General features: G+C 36.7%; 1 protein-coding gene across 2 annotated transcripts in view; it reads right to left on the bottom strand.

Annotated features, from left to right (window-relative positions):
* The window catches only part of ANTXR2 (ANTXR cell adhesion molecule 2), a 208,188-nt gene that overhangs the window by 69,031 nt on the left and 116,957 nt on the right, over window positions 1–22,200 (bottom strand). For both annotated transcript variants that reach the window (XM_066574248.1, XM_066574247.1), the window contains exons 14-17: window positions 18,732–18,779; window positions 17,731–17,820; window positions 10,193–10,360; window positions 9,874–9,954 (exon numbers count right to left, since the gene is read on the bottom strand). In XM_066574248.1, coding sequence (XP_066430345.1) covers window positions 9,874–9,954; window positions 10,193–10,360; window positions 17,731–17,820; window positions 18,732–18,779 — 387 coding nt within the window. The remainder of the gene's footprint in view (window positions 1–9,873; window positions 9,955–10,192; window positions 10,361–17,730; window positions 17,821–18,731; window positions 18,780–22,200) is intronic.

Below are 22,200 nucleotides of genomic sequence, written 5' to 3' on the forward strand. Positions count from 1 at the left end.
CCACAGATTCTGCAATGCAAATCCGTTCTTGTGCAGGAGGCCAAAGTGATTTTATTTGATAACAGTGATTTAATTACCCTGGCAAATAATCTTATAATGAAGCAGATCGGTTGTCTCCTGTCTGGACTGATTGTCAATAGTATAACAGTTAAAGGGGTTGTCCCGCGCCGAAACGGTTTTTTTTTTTTTTCAACAGCCCCCCCCCCCCGTTCGGCGCGAGACAACCCCGATGCAGGGGTTAAACAAGAACACCGGACAGCGCTTACCTGAATCCCCGCACTCCGGTGACTTCTTACTTACCTGCTGAAGATGGCCGCCGGGATCTTCTCCCTCGGTGGACCGCAGGGCTTCTGTGCGGTCCATTGCCGATTCCAGCCTCCTGATTGGCTGGAATCGGCACGTGACGGGGCGGAGCTACACGGAGCCCCATTGAGAAAAGAAGAACACCCGGACTGCGCAAGCGCGTCTAATTTGGCGATTAGACGCTGAAAATTAGACGGCACCATGGAAACGAGGACGCTAGCAATGGAACAGGTAAGTGAAAAATTTCTGATAACTTCTGTATGGCTCATAATTAATGCACAATGTACATTACAAAGTGCATTAATATGGCCATACAGAAGTGTATAGACCCACTTTGTTTCGCGGGACAACCCCTTTAATTTTTATTTCCTCTTTTTCTATTTGTCTTATATTAGTATACAGGAGTTTCATTAAAAAGACTTTGTAAAGACGATATTAAACTATACTGCCTAAAGGGATGCAAAACTGGTACCAACGGAGCCATCTATGTATTCATAATCATTACCCATGAAACAGGTACTGGGCAATCTAGACATACCGTATATACGTGTTATAAAGTAAGTAAAATGATATACTCTTATACACTTATTTGCCTTTTCAGACTACTTTTTGAGGCCTTAGTCAGACGGGCGTTTTTTCGCGCGATTTGCGGATCGCATGACGGATGCGCATCCGCAAATCGTGTGACCGGTGCCCGAAAATCTGCTCCTAGACGCGTTTCATTAGAAACGGGCCGGAGCTGTCCAGCGCATTGCATTCAATGGAGCCGGCAATACAGCCGGCTGCATTGAAAGCAATGCGCTGCGGGCGAGTGTGGGATGAATTGTCGGGAAGGGCTTAAATATATAAGCCCTTCCCTGCAATTCATCCAGAAAAGTGTTAAAATAAAAAATATATATATGCTCACCTGCTCCCGGCAGCCAGAGTTCCGCGCGGGCCGGCCTGCAGTGGGTGTGAAGGGGGTGTGAGTCAGACAGCGCTGAGCCAATCAAGGGGCAGGTCTGACTCACACCCCCTTCACACCCACTGCAGGCCAGCCGTGCGGAACTCTGTCTGCCGGGAGCAGGTGAGTATATATATATTTTTTATTTTAACACTTTTCTGGATGAATTGCAGGGAAGGGCTTATATATTTAAGCCCTTCCCGACAATTCACCCCGCGCACGCCGGCAGCCCATTGCTTTCAATGGAGCCGACTGTATTGCCGGCTCCATTGAATTCAATGGGCAAACATCATTCTTCTCTGCCACAGCTGTTACAGCTGTAGCAGAGAAGAATGATTTTTCTATATGTTCTCAATGGGGTCGGCGCCATTGAGCGCATATAGAGAAGAGAACAGGAATCGCAGATCGCAGATAGGTGCGATCTGCGATTTCTGTTCTATAATTTATCGGACGAGCGCATAAAAAGCGCTCATGTGTCCAATACCATTGCAAAGCAATGGTTTTAAAAAATCGCCGGACGCATGCGCAAATCGCACGAAAAAACGCCCGTCTGACTAAGGCCTTATAAGGAACAAGGAAACTTTTGGTGTTGTAAGAATGGTTGGTTCCACAATGGTGAAGAAACATCTTCTCTGACATAGCAAACAATGTGGAAATCGAGAACAAAAAAGAACGTCAGAATACCCCTAGGATAGTTTGCCAGGGTAGTTGTATCAAATATAGGAGAGCATCTTGCTTACCTTAAATTGCTGCACTAAGAATACAACATCTATAAAAGTACAGTGTTCTGCATGTGCTGCTAAATCCTGTATGTATCCAGGATCAAGGCAAACTCAGGTGAACCCAAAAACACCATTAGTTGCGCAACCCACTTGGCTCTTCTGAAAAGAAATCAAGGACCCATGAATGCAATAGACCCCTTTTATTACGTGCACTAAGACACATTTTGGGGATAAGCTCCCCTTCCTCAAGCCAAATACGTATATCTAATGACACATATGTATCCAATGATACATTTGTTTGGCTTGAGGAAGGAGAGCTTGTCCCCGAAATGTGTCTCAGTGGACATAATAAAAGTGGTCTGCTGGATTTATGGGTCCTTGGTTTCTCTTCATGACAACACAGCACAACTACTGGTGTTTTGGGGTTTACCTTAGATTGGAAATAATGTGTGACATATGACTTGTAGTGAGAAATAGCTGAATAAGTTTCTTTTCCCATTGGAATTTTGTCCAATGCTGGTTCCTTTTTGTTTTCTGCCTTCTATGCAGAAAACTGCATTGGGCAGAAATCAGGATGAAACTTCGACAGAACCATAGGGTTCAATACCAGATAGAGACCTTTTTAGTCTCCATCATATATTAGAGGCAGTATATATATAATGAGGCTGGCTTAGATAAAGTGGCTTAGCTCTAGTATATAGGGAGTGTTCACACAGCATTATTTAATGCAGCTACAGAAAACAGAACAGTGATGGAATCCATGAACAGAGCTATTCACTTGTATTGTGAAATGGACAACCCTTTGGTGTCTGTTTTACTAGGTTTCTGTTCATTTCTATTTTCTTTGGAGTACAGAATAACGTAGTGGATTACACTATTCTTCACTCAAAGCATTACAGAAACAAATGGAAACCTTGTAAAATGCATCTCCTATTGGTGTCCATTTTATTAATGTAAGTGAATGGCTCTTTTTGTTTCCATTCGGGGTTCTGTCACAGGTCTCTTTTCTGGAACTATCATGGAACCCCCAAATGGAATCCCACATCATATTAAATAATGCCGTATAACTGGCCCCAAACTCTAAATAATGCTGTCATCGTACAAAAGATACTGAATCTACACAGTGGTAGTGTCCCCTCTCTATGGCTCCAAAAGATAATAGTGTGCCCATGAGGCAATAGTGCCCCACTCCCGCTTACTTTCCAGCCAACAGCATAAGAGTTTCAGTAACTTACAATACTGGTGCTGGGAACAGTTTCTCTTAGTCAGTGCACAGGCTACCTCTTCCCTCTCTCTCGGCAGTACTAAAGTGGGAGCACCAGAAGAATAAGGAGAATCCGCACTGATTGGGTACTCCAACCCGAGCAGCAGTACTGTAAGCTCCTCCTAACCGGGCATTCTGGATAATGGAGAGGCAAGTCAGTTGTGGGACTGGAATGGGGTTATTCAACCTTTGGCCGCCCTCTCACACAGGCCCCGTAGCATTACCACTGGTTATGTGAAATTAGCCTTATACACAAGGAATAGTGATATCTTAGTAACATCAATGAATAAAGTCTCACCACTTAACCTGAATCTCCATGGTCTTCGAAAATAGGATTTTTCATTTTATGAAACTTTATACTGTATACTGCCATTTGTCATTCCTAAAACATTGTTGCTTTCTCTTCATTAACCTATTTAGACCCAAGTCTTGTTTCTCACTGTACATCACTGTTTCAATCAGTGTTTCTCAACCAAACGTACCTCCAACAGCTCATGATTTAAAGATATCCTGGCGCAGAAAATATCAAAACCTGAAACACTACCTGAACTTAAAATGACCAGTTTAACACCAAGGAAGTCATGAAAGTATCACCTATTGGGCCTATATGGACCGGAGATGGAACAAGAATTCTTCAGATTGTTGGCTTATTCTCATTGAACCTCATTATTGTTGGGTGCTATTTAGCTTCTATGTGTACTATTAAAATATTCAATTTTCTTATAAAATGAACATTCTCCGAGTATAATGATGAGTCTGAAACTATTACCGAATACATTGATTGTATGCCATTAAATGTGTCATACCGAGTCACATTCCGAGAAAAGATTGGCTTCCGTTTTTAGTATCTTGATTTGTTTCATACCTCATTTTTCACTTCCCTGTATTTTTGTGATATACTGATTTAAAGGATATTTAGGGCTAAATAGAAGAAGGCTTTCCAATCATAACCCCGTGTAGGCATAAACTGTAAAACATTTTTGCAACACAATATCATTGGAAAGATACTCCATCTTTTTGGAATTCTTTTTGCCACGACTCCGTTAACAACAAATAAGCTACCTATTATTTATGAAGAGAACACAATGACTGAGTGTATTAAGGCCTAATCCCCATAGATGCCACTGATTCCTAACATATGTTAAACTGACTCCAAGTCATTAGTTCGAATGAAGGAAGTGTTAAAATTAAAACGGTAATTTATTGAAGTTTAATCAGATTTTTTGCTCCGATACTAATGAAATCTTCATACATTTTGTAACAAAATAAATTTGAACTGAATAATCAACATTATATTTTTCATCTGTAGCTTCAAGAAGCCGAAAGAAGAAGACAAGATTAATTTGGTTTTGCATCATGGGCATCCAATGGCTATGTGTGTCTATCACCTAATTAATAAAGATAGATTAAAATCTTTTGACAATCAATTAAGAATAACAACAGAAGTTGGTCCCTAACCCCCTGAGTCCTCTCTCCTGTGCCATGAAAACCAGGGTAGTGAAACCTTAATCCTGTTATCTACAGCCTTCTCCATCAGTAAAGCCTCCAGATTAACACAGTAGACATTATCAAATTTACAAGCAGCCGCTCGGACATCTGCCCTACTTTCCAGCAGTTAATGGAAAAGGGACTAATCTGGTTAAGAGCTGTAGGACTAGTTCATATATCTTGGCACAAGAGGCATTTAAAGCTGTCACGTCTCTCTTGGAGAATTAAACTGTCATGTCCAACTTGCCATTTCTTGGGGTTAACCAGCATGTCTTAAAAAGACTAACAAGGAGCATGACACTCCTGAGAACCATGTCACAAAGACAAGCTGTTATCACTGCATAACAATGGCCATTACACCAGGCCAAAGAATATTCATTCTCTTACATGGTTAAAACTGATGACTCGACTTCCTGGATATTTTGAAAGTACATGAGAGTACTTGTTCCATACAGAAACTAATGCCAATATCCTATCAAAGACTTGTGCCAATGTATACCCCATTCCTATGGAAAAAGCTTTAGAGAGATGCAAAATTTGCAGAGAATGCAGATGAATTGGCCTTATTGCACAAATCTTTTACAGCATTGCCTGTTCGAGTACAATGGCAACCAGGGTGTGACCTGACATCCATATTGGCACCCGTATTGTCCAGCCTTCAATCTGATGCCAGTCCTGGAGAGACACTGCGACACCGGTAGAGGCAATTCCTGATGCAACCGTCAAACATGCATCAATTTGCACTACTGTGCATATATCCCATCAACTGAAATAAGACATTAATACAATACAATCAGTAGCTGTCCCACTTGAAATGCAAAAGGGTCTGTCCATGCCTGATGTCAAACTATGCAGGAGTGAGCGGCTGGTAACACCTCGAAGGCTATAAGCCATATGTCTGATACAAAAGTACTCTTGCTTAATCAAACTTCCTTGATCTAGATTAAGTTGTGGTTCCAATTCCAATAAGTACGGTAGGATTTTCAGCAGAGGCGTAACTTGAAGCTCCTGGGCCCCAATGCAAAATCTGTAACAGGGCCCCCAACTATAAAGCTTTATTCATACTACTAGGCTTACTATATGGAGAAGTTAGGCCTTATTGGCCCCCTAAGGCTTCTTGGCCCGGGTGAAACCGCATCCCCTGCATCCTCTATAGTTAGGCCCATGATTTTCAGCTTTAGAACTGTTACAAAGATAATAGTTTACTTACAGATTCCTAAATTTTTGAGACAATGAATGTCCCCAAAAAAGTAAAGGAAAGGGGTGGAGGTGGGGTGGGGTGGGGGTGTGGGGGGGCTGATTAGAACAACCTCTGACACGTAAATTAAGCATATCAAAAAGCCATCAATGTCTTGATAAAAAAAGGGTCCTATGCTCAGAAAATCTCAATGAAGCCCCAATGATATAACCTTCTAACCGTCCTGATTAGCAAATATGAAGACACTGTCATGGGATGCTTTACTGACCTTTGTCAAAGTCATCACCCTTTTTCAATAATCATGAAGAACTATGGAAAAGAAGCTTTAAAGCATTTGCTTCCTTAATGCTTAAGCTCTACTGATGAATGGTCTTCTTGACACATTTAATGGAAAAACTTTGCAATACTGTCCAGCACAACAGTTTCATTCATCTGGATGTATGACATACTCTAGTTAGAGCTTTCTTCTGAGTTGTCAATGTCTTACATGCATATTTCACTGTGCTGTTACCAATATGCTCAGCGTATTCAAATTGGATGATGAAAAACAGAACAAGCACATAACATTTTCCTTCCCTGCCATCAAAGAGTTTAGAATACTGCTATTGAAACGTAGTAGCGCTGAAACACATCACACCATAAAGCACTTAATACCAAAGTGTGAAGTTCCAATATTGTGTCTGTACTTAACTATAAGCATACTAAAATCCTTGCATCGTGACTAAATTCTGCATTTCTTGTTAGCAAAATCGACTGCGTTCGGAGTTTGTTCGGGTCAATGTGAAAAATGTAAAACGGTGCTTGAATGGAGGAATATATCACAATTGATGCATGAGTATTTAGGCAATGAATAGTTCATTGGAGCAATATAACCTGAAGGTGAATGTGACCTCCAATGCAGAATGGCTCTGCAGAGACTTGAATCATGACAGGCGTATTGAATTACTTTCTTACTTTTCCATACTCTTTTTCTATCTCAATCACTTTCGCATAAGCAAAAAGTTCCTAGTAATGCATCATTTATAAATTACCTTGTTAGTGCATAAAACAAAACACTGCTTTGAAAACAATACCAACTCCTGCTGCGGACTCCAGCATGTTTGATGGAAACCCATCAAAAGAGTTCATGGCTTAATGGAGGCTGTTTACGTGGGGACTTCGATCTGTACCTGCTGTCCCCTGTCACTCCCTGGAAACTTGGCGGCAGATGTTGTTGCGTTAAGTTGCCTCTGAAGTGGCTTTCTGTCCTAGTCTCCTCACCACAACAGAGTCAAACTATATTAGATCTCTTTATTTGTGCCTCAGGCAAGTTTGGGAGCGCAGCTGTGTCCACCCCCTCTTTACCTTTGGTGTTTAAACCCCCCAGGCAGCAAGTGTGAGACCAAAACTGTTCTGCCACTCTTAACTACATCTGCTGACAATCCAGCAGCCTCGCTGCAGGCTGGTGAAGACCCATGCCTCTGCTCTGAACAGATGTCAGAGACAACCTGCTAGCTCGCACCTGTATCAGCTTCCATAACCTTGCGGTTTGCCAGCTGAAACATTTATGACTCCCAGGAATTCGAACCACAATCAAAGCCTTTTCTCCTGATTTCTAACTCTGAATGTGTGCGGCCTTCTCCAATGCTGGGCCACACTCAAAACGAGCAGACAGCAGAGGGAGAAAGCATAAAGTGGAGGGGGTTGGATGTGCGACGCCTTTGATTCACCGGAACAGAGTTAAGCTTCGACTAGTCCCGATGATTGCGTTGAATAAACAGAAGTCTGGGGGCTTTTGGCATGCCGAGATATCTATCTCTTAGCCTGACAGCACTTCTAGGCATTGTGTCGAAAGGAAGGGAAAAGTTACACCAAAAAAATAACAAACTGTAGCAACTTGTTTCTTTTTATCATAAATAATGAAGAAATGAGTTTGAGTAGAGAACTTTTTTATTAGAGAAAGTTTATTTCTCTCATCAGACAAGTGACACTTCGAAGTCATACCCATCAGTACTAAACTTCGCAGTATCTCAAGGCATTTGAAACGTTGCCAGCCTTCCACCCTCTGCCAAATCATGACAGATCCCACAGCCTCCCTTTCAAGTCTACGGTACCCTGAGAACGCTACAACTACCCTGCTGCTTATATGACTTTTGTAGAACAGCCTGCAAAGTCTACAAAGAGCATGGTTTAGCATGACAGGGGAAAAAAAAAGAAAAAGAATAGCTTGGGCAGAAAGGGATTTCTGCATTTTGTACTACATATGTCTATATTTATATGGAGGCCGTTATTTGCTTTGGAATATGTGATTTTCTGCAATAAATATGCAATAAAAAACTATTTCAAATGCTAAGATGTTTGCTTATATATACAAGAATACATGGATTTCTCGAAGCCCCAGATTAATGGGAGTGTGGTAGAAGAGCAAAAACATGGGGTTCTTCTATCTAAATGTGGGTTGCTACATTGAGTTCCTTTTGGACTCCAATGGACTGAGCAATGTGCTTGTAACTGCGTAGGGCAATGCAAGCATGCACCTTGAAATTCACCATGGGGCATGGCTGCAGGTACTGTAGGATATGTAATATAACTGCTATAACTAGAGCAAGATTAAATAGCTGTAAAACAAAAGGCATACTAGACCTAAACAAGAATCACAGCCCAGTCAATCATTATGAAACAACGAGACAATCTATTAACAAACTATTTTAAAATACCCAGGAAGACATACCGCCATAATACCAACCAGACTACAGATGGGCATACACTAACAGTGCAAATAACAAATAAGTGGCTACAAAAAGACTCAGGAACAGTAGAAAGAACCTTCATACTAATAACAATAATAAAGTGCAATAATCCTTGGAGAGAAAACAATGTGTCTTATAATGTTTAACACAAATAGCCAAGGAAAGTATTAAATTATATTAAGTAGCCAAAAAAAAAATCCCTTGAGGAAGGGCGCACCAGACCTCAGGGTGATATATGCTGCTACTGTTTATTTTTGGCTATTTGATATGATTAAATACTTTCCTTGGCTATTTGTGTTGAACTTTAGAAGTCACATTACTTTCTCTCTTGTTGCACTTTATTATTGTTATTGGTATGAGAGTTCTTTTTACTGTCCCTATGTGTCTTTGTCTTTTGGCAGCCATTTATTTGCTATTTGCACTTCGTCCATGTAAGCTTACCTCTAGTCTGGTTGTTATTATGGCTTTATACCTTCCTGGTTATTTTAAAATAGTTTGTTAATAAAGATTGTCTTGTTGTTTTATAATGATTGGCTGGGCCGTGATTCTCGATTAGGTGTAGTAGGTTCTGTAGCATCTTAAACAGAACACCACCAAGTAACTATCTGTATTTAAGGACTAGGAGGGATAAATGGAAGCCAACATTATTTCATGGTGATAAGTGCAATATCATCTACTGTCGCAAGCAATAATTTAAAGGATGTGATTTAAGGAAATATAATACATATATATATATATATATATATATATAAGTTGCTCCTGTATGGTGCGTCAGTTGGATGTACAGTAATCAAAAATGGATGCATATCATTAGGGGTAACTCAGTTCGTTAGGTCTCAATTTTTTGTAATTAAGTACATGCCAAGGTGATATACACATACAGATATAATATGTAGAGATGAGCGAGTACGCTCGGTTAAGGCAATTACTTGAGCAGGCATCGGTCTTTTCGAGTAACTGCATACTGGTCCAAGAAAATTCAGGAAGGGGAGGCGGGGGTGAGCGGGGGGTTGTGGGGGGGAGCAGGAGAGGGATATCTCTCACTCTCCCCCACCGCCCCGAATTTTCTCGGACGAGTATGCGGTTACTTGAAAAGACCGATTCTCACTCAAGTAATTGCCTTAACCGAGCGTGCTCGCTCATCTCTAATAATATGCGCAGATGAAAGAGTGACCCAATTTTTAGGAAAAAATGTTACTGTTTTAGTTTGATAATATAAATATTACCTCGTCTCCTTGTTGAGGACGCATCAAGGACACGCGGTCATACTGTCTTCGTAGGAGGGCCCACAGTGCATCAAGTCGACCCTTCAAGAAAAAACATTACACTATTGTCAACATTCAGTTTGCATTACTTGATCTAGTGGCAATAGACCAGGTAAATATGCTTCTATAGATGTCTTAGTGGTGAAGAAAAAATATGTAGAATTGGTTAAATAGGACACCATTTTGGTGGATACTTTTATAAGATCATACTGGAAGATAAGAAATCCTTGACTCATTAACCCAGATTATTTTTTCTTCGTTTTCGTGTCTCAAAACTTACCTTGATTGGAGTGTACCATTTAGTCTGAGTCACTGGTGAGGTAGTTTTAGGCTTTGCAGGTTTAGGATCCATGGACATTTCCTCTTCCTCTGGCATTGTCACAACAGCATTTTTAGCTTTTTCTAATCTTGCACCTTCCTCAGTAGAACCTTTATCCCCCCAGCGGACCTTAAAAAAAGGTAAGTAAAAAGTTAGATATATAAATGTGTTGAAAATGAATGACCCCGTAATACTTGTCATCAAACTTCTAGAACCCTCTAACAGAATGTTTCTAACACATACATGCAGTACTGTCAGATCCGTCATAGCTGGACTGAGAGCAGACTATGACAGTCCATTTTCTGGCCCGACATCCTTGGAGTTGTTTTTCAGGTTTGTAGTAGAGATGAGCGAGCATACTCGGTAAGGCGATATACTCGAGAGAGCATCGCCTTTTCCGAGTACCTGCTGGCTCGTCCCTGAACATTCGGGGGGGCCGTGGTGGTGAGCGAGGCGTTGCAGAGGGGATCAGGAGGGGGAGAGAGGGATTTCACTCACTCTCGTCCCCGCTCCCCCTTGCTGCCCTGCACCGCCCCAGACCCCCGCGGCCCCCCTGAATCTTCAGGGATTAGCCAGCAGGTCCTCAAAAAAGGCGATGCTCTCTTGAGTATATCGCCTTACCAAGTATGCTCGCTCATCTCTACTTTGTAGTTATCATTCTTTGATTTGGGTTTTAATGTAAAACACAACAGTAGCCAATCATTTAGAGCATGCCGGAGCATCCTATATTGCAGAAAAAGATTTTTTCATCTTGAGATTTAGACAAATCTCAAATGAACCACTAATGGCCATTTGGATTGGTATCGGACAGGTGGAAAATATGGTAAAATAAGGAGATTAAAAAATGTCAACTACCAGGTTTTTACCTTGAAGCTCTGACTTTACTGGGGAAACTCAAATACAACAGCCCACAAAAGGGGTTATTTTTTAACATTATTGGCATTAAAAATAAAAAAATACACAAATAAAGGTGCGTTTAGATGTAATGATTATCGTGCAAAAAATGGTTTAAACGAGCAAAAGTGAGCGATAATCGATCAGGTCAAAACATGAGTAACATTTGAATGACAGAGAATCGCACACTTTTCGTTCGTCATTCAGTATTAGTCGGCATAATAATGTAACAAACTGTGTTAATTACTGTTGACCCACTTAATTTTCCCCTTTGGTTATACAATGGTTTTTTTTTATTTCTATGCTTGCGTCCCTTCATAGAATACAATTGGGGACAATTGTCATTTTTTCCATAATCCCCAAACACAGGTCCTCACACAAGCTAAACAGAACCAGCATTACTACTGTAGAGTACATTGTAGTCTGATGTAGGGATCAAATAGAAGATACAGAGAACATCCCTATATACTGTAGCTGATTTATTTATTATACAAGGATCTGATCTCATAACTGCAGTTTGACAGCTTCCTAATATCCTAAAACAGTTCATGCATTGTGGTTGCTCTTAGAAGAGAACTGTGCTAATATTAGGCTGTGAATTCATATGAGCTGTTTAACAGACTCTCTCTGTGCAGAAAAAATATTTTATGTAATATTGCAAAGTAAAAAAAAAAACTAGAAAATTACAATTTACATCAAAGTTTCAATAGTATAATGACTTTGAAGATAATTCAGCGATACCAGGCACTAAGCCATCACAACCCCTATTTTTGGTTTGGATGATCTTATTCCTTCTGGTCAGTTCTTTTTGGGTTTCTTCTGAATTATTTTATTCCAACAACTATTCAATCAAAGCATTTAAATGTTACCATCTGATAAGAAATGGCCACACATGCCAATCTGACATGCAGTATTATGGGGCTCCTTGTAAAAAAAAGGTACAAAAAGTACTGTATGAGCTTAGTAAAATGTAGGTCAGTAGGCTATTGGGTAATTTTAGAGTGTTTATAAGAGCAGATTATGCACAAAAGTTTAACTAGATAGATAGATAGATAGATAGATAGATAGATAGATAGATAGATAGATAGATATGAGATAGATAGATAGATAGGAGACAGATAGGAGATAGATAGATAGATATGAGATAGATAGATAGATATGAGATAGATAGATAGATAGATAGATAGATAGATAGATAGATAGATAGATATGAGATAGATAGCAGATAGATAGGAGATAGATAGGAGATAGATAGATAGATAGATAGATAGATAGATAGATAGATAGATAGATAGATAGATAGGAGATAGATAGATAGATAGGAGATAGATATGAGATAGATAGATAGATAGATAGATAGATAGATATGAGATTGATAGATAGATATGAGATTGATAGATAGATATGAGATAGATAGATATATAGATAGATATGAGATGGATAGATATGTGATAGATAGATATGAGTTAGATAGATATGAGTTAGATAGATATGAGATAGATAGATAGATAGATAGATAGATAGATAGATAGATAGATAAGAAATAGATATGAGATAGATAGATAGATAGATAGATAAGAGATAGATATGAGATGGATAGATATATAGATAGATATGAGATAGATAGATATGAGTTAGATAGATAGGAGATAGATAGATAGATAGATAGATAGATAGATAGATAGATAGATAGATAGATAAGACATAGATATGAGATAGATAGATAAGAGATAGATATGAGATAGATAGATATATAGATAGATAGATATGAGATAGATAGATAGATAGATGGATAGATAGGTGTATATATGAGATAAATTGATAGATATGAGATAGATAGATAGATAGATAGATAGATAGATAGATAGGTGTATATATGAGATAAATTGATAGATATGAGATAGATAGATAGATAGATAGATTTGAGATAGATAGATATGAGTTAGATAGATAGATATGAGATTGATAGATAGATATGAGATAGATAGATATATAGATAGATATGAGATGGATAGATATGTGATAGATAGATATGAGTTAGATAGATATGAGTTAGATAGATATGAGATAGATAGATAGATAGATAGATAGATAGATAGATAGATAGGTAGATAGATAAGAGATAGATATGAGATAGATAGATAGATAGATAGATAAGAGATAGATATGAGATGGATAGATATATAGATAGATATGAGATAGATAGATATGAGTTAGATAGATAGGAGATAGATAGATAGATAGATAGATAGATAGATAGATAGATAGATAGATAAGACATAGATATGAGATAGATAGATAAGAGATAGATATGAGATAGATAGATATATAGATAGATAGATATGAGATAGATAGATAGATAGATGGATAGATAGGTGTATATATGAGATAAATTGATAGATATGAGATAGATAGATAGATAGATAGATAGATAGATAGATAGATAGATAGATAGATAGGTGTATATATGAGATAAATTGATAGATATGAGATAGATAGATAGATAGATAGATAGATTTGAGATAGATAGATATGAGTTAGATAGATAGATAGATAGATAGATATGAGGTTGATAGATAGATATGCGATTGATAGATAGATATGAGATAGATAGATATATAGATAGATATGAGATGGATAGATATGAGATAGATAGATAGGAGATAGATAGATAGATAGATAGATAGATATGAAATAGATAGATAGGTAGATAGATAGATAAGAGATAGATATGAGATAGATAGATATGAGTTAGATAGATAGGAGATAGATAGATAGATAGATAGATAGATAGATAGATAGATAGATAGATAAATAAGAGATAGATATGAGATAGATAGATAGATAGATAAGAGATAGATATAAGATAGATAGATATATAGATAGATAGATAGGAGATAGATATATATGAGATAGATAGATAGATAGATAGATATGAGATAAATAGATAGATATGAGATAGATAGATAGATAGATAGATAGATATGAGATGGATAGATATGTGATAGATAGATATGAGTTAGATAGATATGAGTTAGATAGATATGAGATAGATAGATAGATAGATAGATAGATAGATAGATAGATATGAGATAAATAGATAGATATGAGATAGATAGATATATAGATAGATATGAGATGGATAGATATGTGATAGATAGATATGAGTTAGATAGATATGAGTTAGATAGATATGAGATAGATAGATAGATAGATAGATAGATAGATAGATAGGTAGATAGATAAGAGATAGATATGAGATAGATAGATAGATAGATAGATAGATAGATAAGAGATAGATATGAGATGGATAGATATATAGATAGATATGAGATAGATAGATATGAGTTAGATAGATAGGAGATAGATAGATAGATAGATAGATAGATAGATAGATAGATAGATAAGACATAGATATGAGATAGATAGATAAGAGATAGATATGAGATAGATAGATATATAGATAGATAGATATGAGATAGATAGATAGATAGATGGATAGATAGGTGTATATATGAGATAAATTGATAGATATGAGATAGATAGATAGATAGATAGATAGATAGATAGATAGATAGATAGATAGATAGGTGTATATATGAGATAAATTGATAGATATGAGATAGATAGATAGATAGATAGATAGATTTGAGATAGATAGATATGAGTTAGATAGATAGATAGATAGATAGATATGAGGTTGATAGATAGATATGCGATTGATAGATAGATATGAGATAGATAGATATATAGATAGATATGAGATGGATAGATATGAGATAGATAGATAGGAGATAGATAGATAGATAGATAGATATGAAATAGATAGATAGGTAGATAGATAGATAAGAGATAGATATGAGATAGATAGATATGAGTTAGATAGATAGGAGATAGATAGATAGATAGATAGATATGAAATAGATAGATAGGTAGATAGATAGATAAGAGATAGATATGAGATAGATAGATATGAGTTAGATAGATAGGAGATAGATAGATAGATAGATAGATAGATAGATAGATAGATAGATAGATAAATAAGAGATAGATATGAGATAGATAGATAGATAGATAAGAGATAGATATAAGATAGATAGATATATAGATAGATAGATAGGAGATAGATATATATGAGATAGATAGATAGATAGATAGATATGAGATAAATAGATAGATATGAGATAGATAGATAGATAGATAGATATGAGATGGATAGATATGTGATAGATAGATATGAGTTAGATAGATATGAGTTAGATAGATATGAGATAGATAGATAGATAGATAGATAGATAGATAGATAGATATGAGATAAATAGATAGATATGAGATAGATAGATATATAGATAGATATGAGATGGATAGATATGTGATAGATAGATATGAGTTAGATAGATATGAGTTAGATAGATATGAGATAGATAGATAGATAGATAGATAGATAGATAGATAGATAGATAGGTAGATAGATAAGAGATAGATATGAGATAGATAGATAGATAGATAGATAAGAGATAGATATGAGATGGATAGATATATAGATAGATATGAGATAGATAGATATGAGTTAGATAGATAGGAGATAGATAGATAGATAGATAGATAGATAGATAGATAAGACATAGATATGAGATAGATAGATAAGAGATAGATATGAGATAGATAGATATATAGATAGATAGATATGAGATAGATAGATAGATAGATGGATAGATAGGTGTATATATGAGATAAATTGATAGATATGAGATAGATAGATAGATAGATAGATAGATAGATAGATAGATAGATAGATAGATAGGTGTATATATGAGATAAATTGATAGATATGAGATAGATAGATAGATAGATAGATAGATTTGAGATAGATAGATATGAGTTAGATAGATAGATAGATAGATAGATATGAGGTTGATAGATAGATATGCGATTGATAGATAGATATGAGATAGATAGATATATAGATAGATATGAGATGGATAGATATGAGATAGATAGATAGGAGATAGATAGATAGATAGATAGATATGAAATAGATAGATAGGTAGATAGATAGATAAGAGATAGATATGAGATAGATAGATATGAGTTAGATAGATAGGAGATAGATAGATAGATAGATAGATAGATAGATAGATAGATAGATAGATAGATAGATAAATAAGAGATAGATATGAGATAGATAGATAGATAGATAAGAGATAGATATAAGATAGATAGATATATAGATAGATAGATAGGAGATAGATATATATGAGATAGATAGATAGATAGATAGATATGAGATAAATAGATAGATATGAGATAGATAGATAGATAGATAGATAGATAGATAGATAGATAGATAGATAGATAGATAGATAGGTAAATATGAGATAAATAGATATGAGATAGATAGATAGATAGATAGATAGATAGATATGAGGTTGATAGATAGATAGATAGATAGATAGATAGATAGATAGATAGATAGATATGAGATTGATTGATAGATATGAGATGGATAGATAGATAAGAGATGGATATGAGATAGATAGATAGATAGATAGATAGATATGAGATAGATAGATAGATAGATAGATAGATAGATAGATAGATAGATAGATAGATAGATATGAGATAGATAGATATGAGATAGATAGATATGAGTTAGATAGATAGATAGATATGAGGTTGATAGATAGATAGATAGATAGATAGATAGATAGATAGATAGATAGATAGATAGATAGAGATATGAGATTGATAGATATGAGATAGATAGATAGTGTAAGGACATCGTTTCTATAAGACAATAATGAAAAGAGGACTGATGTAATAATTTAGGTGATACTCATGGGGTATCATAGCCTAATTATTCAGGTATGCTTAATTATTTTTAAATACATCGGAGAACAGTGCAATGAGAAACACTCAGGTACTGTGGCATCCCCCATAGTCAACAATTCAAAGTCCACAGCATGTGTGATACTTCTCTCTTAGTAAAACATTTCAAAGGTTGACTTCAATTTTAGAAAAATATTACAACAGGTTGATTATGACAAAACTGCATGTTCATCCTCTGAAAACCTGTTAGTAAAACTACAATATGTCTTTTACATATTTCTTGCCATACACATGACTACTGTCTAAAAAATAATTCAATACTTCCCTAATATAATTCAATACTTTCACAGGACACATATATTAAACACTACCCTGTTACCCCCAAAGTAATCGTTAGGAGGTGCTGGTTATATTACAGTTTCATTTCTATATTTTTATACTAAAATATAGGCAAATGCCGAGGAAAGGAAAATCCATCATGGTCCCATAAGTACTCATTTTGTATCCACTCTCTAAGAAAAAGGTCATGCTTATAGACTTCAACTATCAAATTCAAATGTATGAAATGGTGGGCATATAAAGGTAAAGCAGAGTATCCTAGACTTAAATAAATGCCAAATGAAGGCTCTATACAACATACTAAATTCAATAAACTAAATACATTTTGTAAGGAAGACTTTAGGTCAAATCATAGAGAATGGTAAAATAAAATATAAAAACTAAACAAAAACTAGAGATCTCACTGACATTAATTCATAAACCACAACACAACAAACCTCCATTCTCTTAATGCCACCAACGCCACGGCCACCATAGTAGCTAGCGTCAACTGTAGGCCACTTCTTATTGGGGAATGCTTCTTCCTCCTATATAGAGAAATGTGATGTTATTAAATTAGTATTTCTACATTGATTGAGAATACCAATGAAGTTCTGTACACAAATTGTTACGGATTGGTTTAGATATGTGCGAATATTTGTAAACTATTCTACTTTCCTGAAATTCTGTTTGTAGAGATGAAGACATTCCATGTACTGCTCTCTCTCATGTGCGTTGGCTGTATATTTCCTATGGATTGGGTTGTATGTTGTTTGCTACAGTTTCAGCAATGTGTCATTAAAAGTAATGCTTCATTCATTTATACCCCTGTAATTAATTGAATGGTTTGAATTAGTGGAGCCCAAATTCACTCCACAAGACTATTTCAGAACATCTGCTTCCTGAGATCCTGAGGTTTACTCGTATCATTGCCATACAATTAGAGACAGAAATGACACACTAGTCAAAGTCAAGGCTACAATGACCCAACTATCATCTCTTTCTTGCATATCCATCTAGAACATAGTAACATAGTTATTTAGGCTGAATGAAGACAATGTCCATCTAGTCCAGCCTGTCTATCCTCCTGTGTTGATCCAGAGGAAGGCAAAAAACCCCAAGAGCAGAAGCCAAATAGCCCTTTTGGGGAAAAAATTCCTTCCCGACTCCCTAATGGCAATCAGACTGTTCCCAGGATCAACCCCTAATAGTTCCTACCTGCCTGTAAACCCAGATTAACAATTGACCTAAGATTTATAACCTATAATATCCTTCCGCTCTAGAAAGACATCTAGTCCCCTTTTAAACTCTTCTATGGATTTTGCCATCACCACTTCCTCCGGCAGAAAAGTCTGAATGTATCTTTGCATTGTATTTCCTATTGTTAAGACTCTAAACTTCCATAAAGAGATGATTTTTTGCACGCATTTGTTGTAAATATGCAATATATCATAGTTACCTCTTCCACGGGTGCGGGGGGTGGGGGTGGAGGTGGATCTTTGATGACCTAGAAAAAAAACACACATGTACGTTACCAAAATTGCACATACATATTGTAGCATTTAGAGCTATTGCATAAATACATGATGTACGGCACAATTATGTCTCTTCCTTCACAACATATGATTATTTAGTTAATTTCAAGTATGATTGTAAAATCCCCAGCTTCCTGTCCTTCTACAGAAATATCTGAGGGGAGGTTTAGCCAAGGCAATAGTGATGTGGATACCACTCGGACTATCATGATGGGATAGATGGAATTTAAATGATGCTATAAAGTAAGTAAAGGATCATCCTAGTTTTAGAATTTTGATTTGCAAGACGAAAGTTTTCTTTTTTTCTGAAAAAAAGTTTTTTTTCAACATCTAGTTAAATAGAAATACAGTAAATGTCTAAAATAATAGAATCAAAAAGTTAAATAATTGTTATTATAACAAAAAGTTTCAGTCATCTTGTGAGAACAAGTCTTGGTTGACCCTGTAAGAAAACATATCAGCCTATTGTGTGAGCTCCTATGGACAGTGAGGGAAGAACTTCTGCATTTAGGATAATGTTCTTGAATGGATACCGGTTATAAAGGTCTCTATTTCTTAAAATCACTTAATAACAAAGGTGGAATTCTCTTTCCTGACGATATATCCCCTTTGTAAGTGTAATTTCATTATGTTAGTGCTGATACATCTACTGAGATACAGTGAAATCAAATACTCCATCAAGGTAGACTATTTGCAAATGTGGTGGATGTTTTTGGCGGTGGAAATGACCTACAATCAAAATCTGGATGTTGGTCATAGGAATTAGGCATTGATTCCGAGATGGATTTCAGCAGCTGATTTCACATTTGCATAGCAATGGAAAGCAGTAAGGAAAATCCAGCATCTTATACATATGGATCTATTGAACTTTGATTAAAGGCAAAAAGAAGATAAGGGTTTGATGTGTTTTGAGCTATCATGCAACTCTTAGTTATTTGAACATCCCACACATGCTCAGTTTAAAAATACATCACAACCAACAGAATCATTCAAAGAAAACCAAATACAAATAAAAGTACATGTGTAGCAACCCTAAATTAATAATGCAGTATCAAATCAGATCTGGGATCAGAAACGCTATCTTTTCTCCTTAGGGAGAGCAACTATATACTATAAACTAAGTGGGGAGACTCAAATTGCCATGCACGCTCCTCTGGGTAATATGCAAATAAGGGAGATGGAATAAATCCTCCACAGTGCCACCTAGTAAAAGGCAGCATTCCTTCAAGTCAAAGTCAGACTTTTTATTCATCTGTATGTACTTGGAGTCTGGCTTTGCTTTTAATTCCCAGTCATTGTAACAAGGCTTGTATAAAAAGTCTGACTTTGGCTTGAAGGAATGCTGCCTTTCAATAGGTGGCACTGTGGAGGATTTATTCCATCTCCCTTATTTGCATATTACCCAGAGGAGCGTGCATGACCATTTGAGTCTCCTCAAATAGAGTATAATTGCTCTCCCCAAGAAGAAAAGATAGCGTTTCTGACCCCCATCCCAGGCCTCTCACTAGCAAAGCCAGACTCCTACTGTACACTGATGAAGGGCAAAAAACCCTGAAACAGCTGTTTGTACATGAAGTTTGGCTTTGCTTTTAATTCCCGGTCATTGTAAGAAGGCTTGTATAAAAAGTCTGACTTCGGCTTGAAGGAATGCTGCCTTTCAATAGGTGGCACTGTGGAGTATTTATTCCATCTCCCTTATTTGCAAATCAGATCTGTCATTCAGACCAAATGAGACTTTAGCTTTTAATAAAAATATCCCCAAACTTTCTCTAATGAGGAATTTACGAATGTGATTACACTATGGAGGGCGGTTCATACATTCTATGCTGGAAACCCACATAGATAAGTCATCACATGCGTGAAAAAAATGCAAAAAAAAAAACTGCAGAGATGGTTTGGATTGCTATGTCAGAAATCTTATGTGCGATTTTAAGCTGCAAGATGTGCAACCAACATATTGGACATTGCACGAGGTGCAGGTAAACAAAAAAAAACCACACATAGTATTGACAGAGCAACATATACATCTTGAATGACCAAACAGATACAAACTGGGGTAAGACAGCCAGCTTCTCCCTATACACCATCTGAGGTATCCTCTAGGAACATTTCAGCTGGATCCAATTCCATTACTCATGATGGCTTCAATATTAAAGGACCTGGAACTTCAAAAAACTCAGAGCGGGTTGAAAACACAAGCGGAGATCGGTGTTTTCCCAAACGCACCAGCAGATAAATCAAGTCACTCATTTAGAAGCTTGGATTCTGTCTAAAAGCAGATTGATGTATTACCCAGAGGACCTTCATTTGCTCCAACCTCTTATTGTGATTTGCATTAAACTTTATTAGAAGTTGTAAGAAAACACTTTTATATGGTTGGTTCTAACCAATGTTCACATGATGTGCTGGTTTTTTGGACAGTGATACCTCCATTGATGCTTTTTCTTTTCAAGATCTTTCAGCCTTATCTGAATGACAATGTTTACAATCAGAGGTTGCATCTCCGGTGGTATTGAGGTCCGATAATTTTGGTATTGGTAAGACGTTTTTTTAATCCTGGGATCATTTTTAACTCATGGTTGAATGGTTAAATGTCCTAAACTCTGAGTTAGTATATATTGATCATGCCAGCAATCTGACCAGGTGTGAGTTTTAGGCTATCAAGGAGTTAAGCCACATGCCAGACATTGTAGTTCATCAGGCAGACAAGGGCAGTCTGATTGTCATCCTTGTTGCTGGGGTATATACAAAAGAGAATATGATAATGTTATCAGATACTAACAGCTATCCTGAACTGTCCTCTGATCCAACATTACAATATCAGATGAGTCTTTTTGCCTCAGTAGATGAAGGGTTGAGTTTGGGTGTGCCAACCCCTAAAAAGTGGAAAGTATTAAGGAACAATTCCCAACAACACCAACACCAATTTTTCATTCTCTAGCTAGGATACATAAGCTGGGTCCCATCCCCCCGACTTTTTCACCCAGTTGCCCCATATAGGTTCTCTATCTGAGAACCCATGTGCTTGGGTGGATAATGTGTTGCAACCTTTGATTCGTAACATTCCTGAATGCATACGTGACTCCAGACATCTACTAAATCATTTGGATACTTTTTGTTGGCCGGAAAATCCCATTTGGATCATTGCTGATGTTCAGTCTTTATACACTGTACTTGCTCATCATCTTTCTGGACTTGTGTTAAGGTGATTTTTGAAGATCTATAGTAAATATACTTTGGATCCTAAAATCTTCCTTGTACAATCAGTTTTCTTTTGTCCCATATTTTTGTTCAGTTTCAATAGAAATTTTTTTGTAGTGTACCGGTGCCAGTATAGGAGCTAAATTCCCGCCACCCATAGCCATTATTTGTATCTTGGTGGCAAAATTATTA

This window comes from Eleutherodactylus coqui, chromosome 7, assembly GCF_035609145.1.
Source record: "Eleutherodactylus coqui strain aEleCoq1 chromosome 7, aEleCoq1.hap1, whole genome shotgun sequence".
Classification (NCBI taxonomy): domain Eukaryota; kingdom Metazoa; phylum Chordata; class Amphibia; order Anura; family Eleutherodactylidae; genus Eleutherodactylus; species Eleutherodactylus coqui.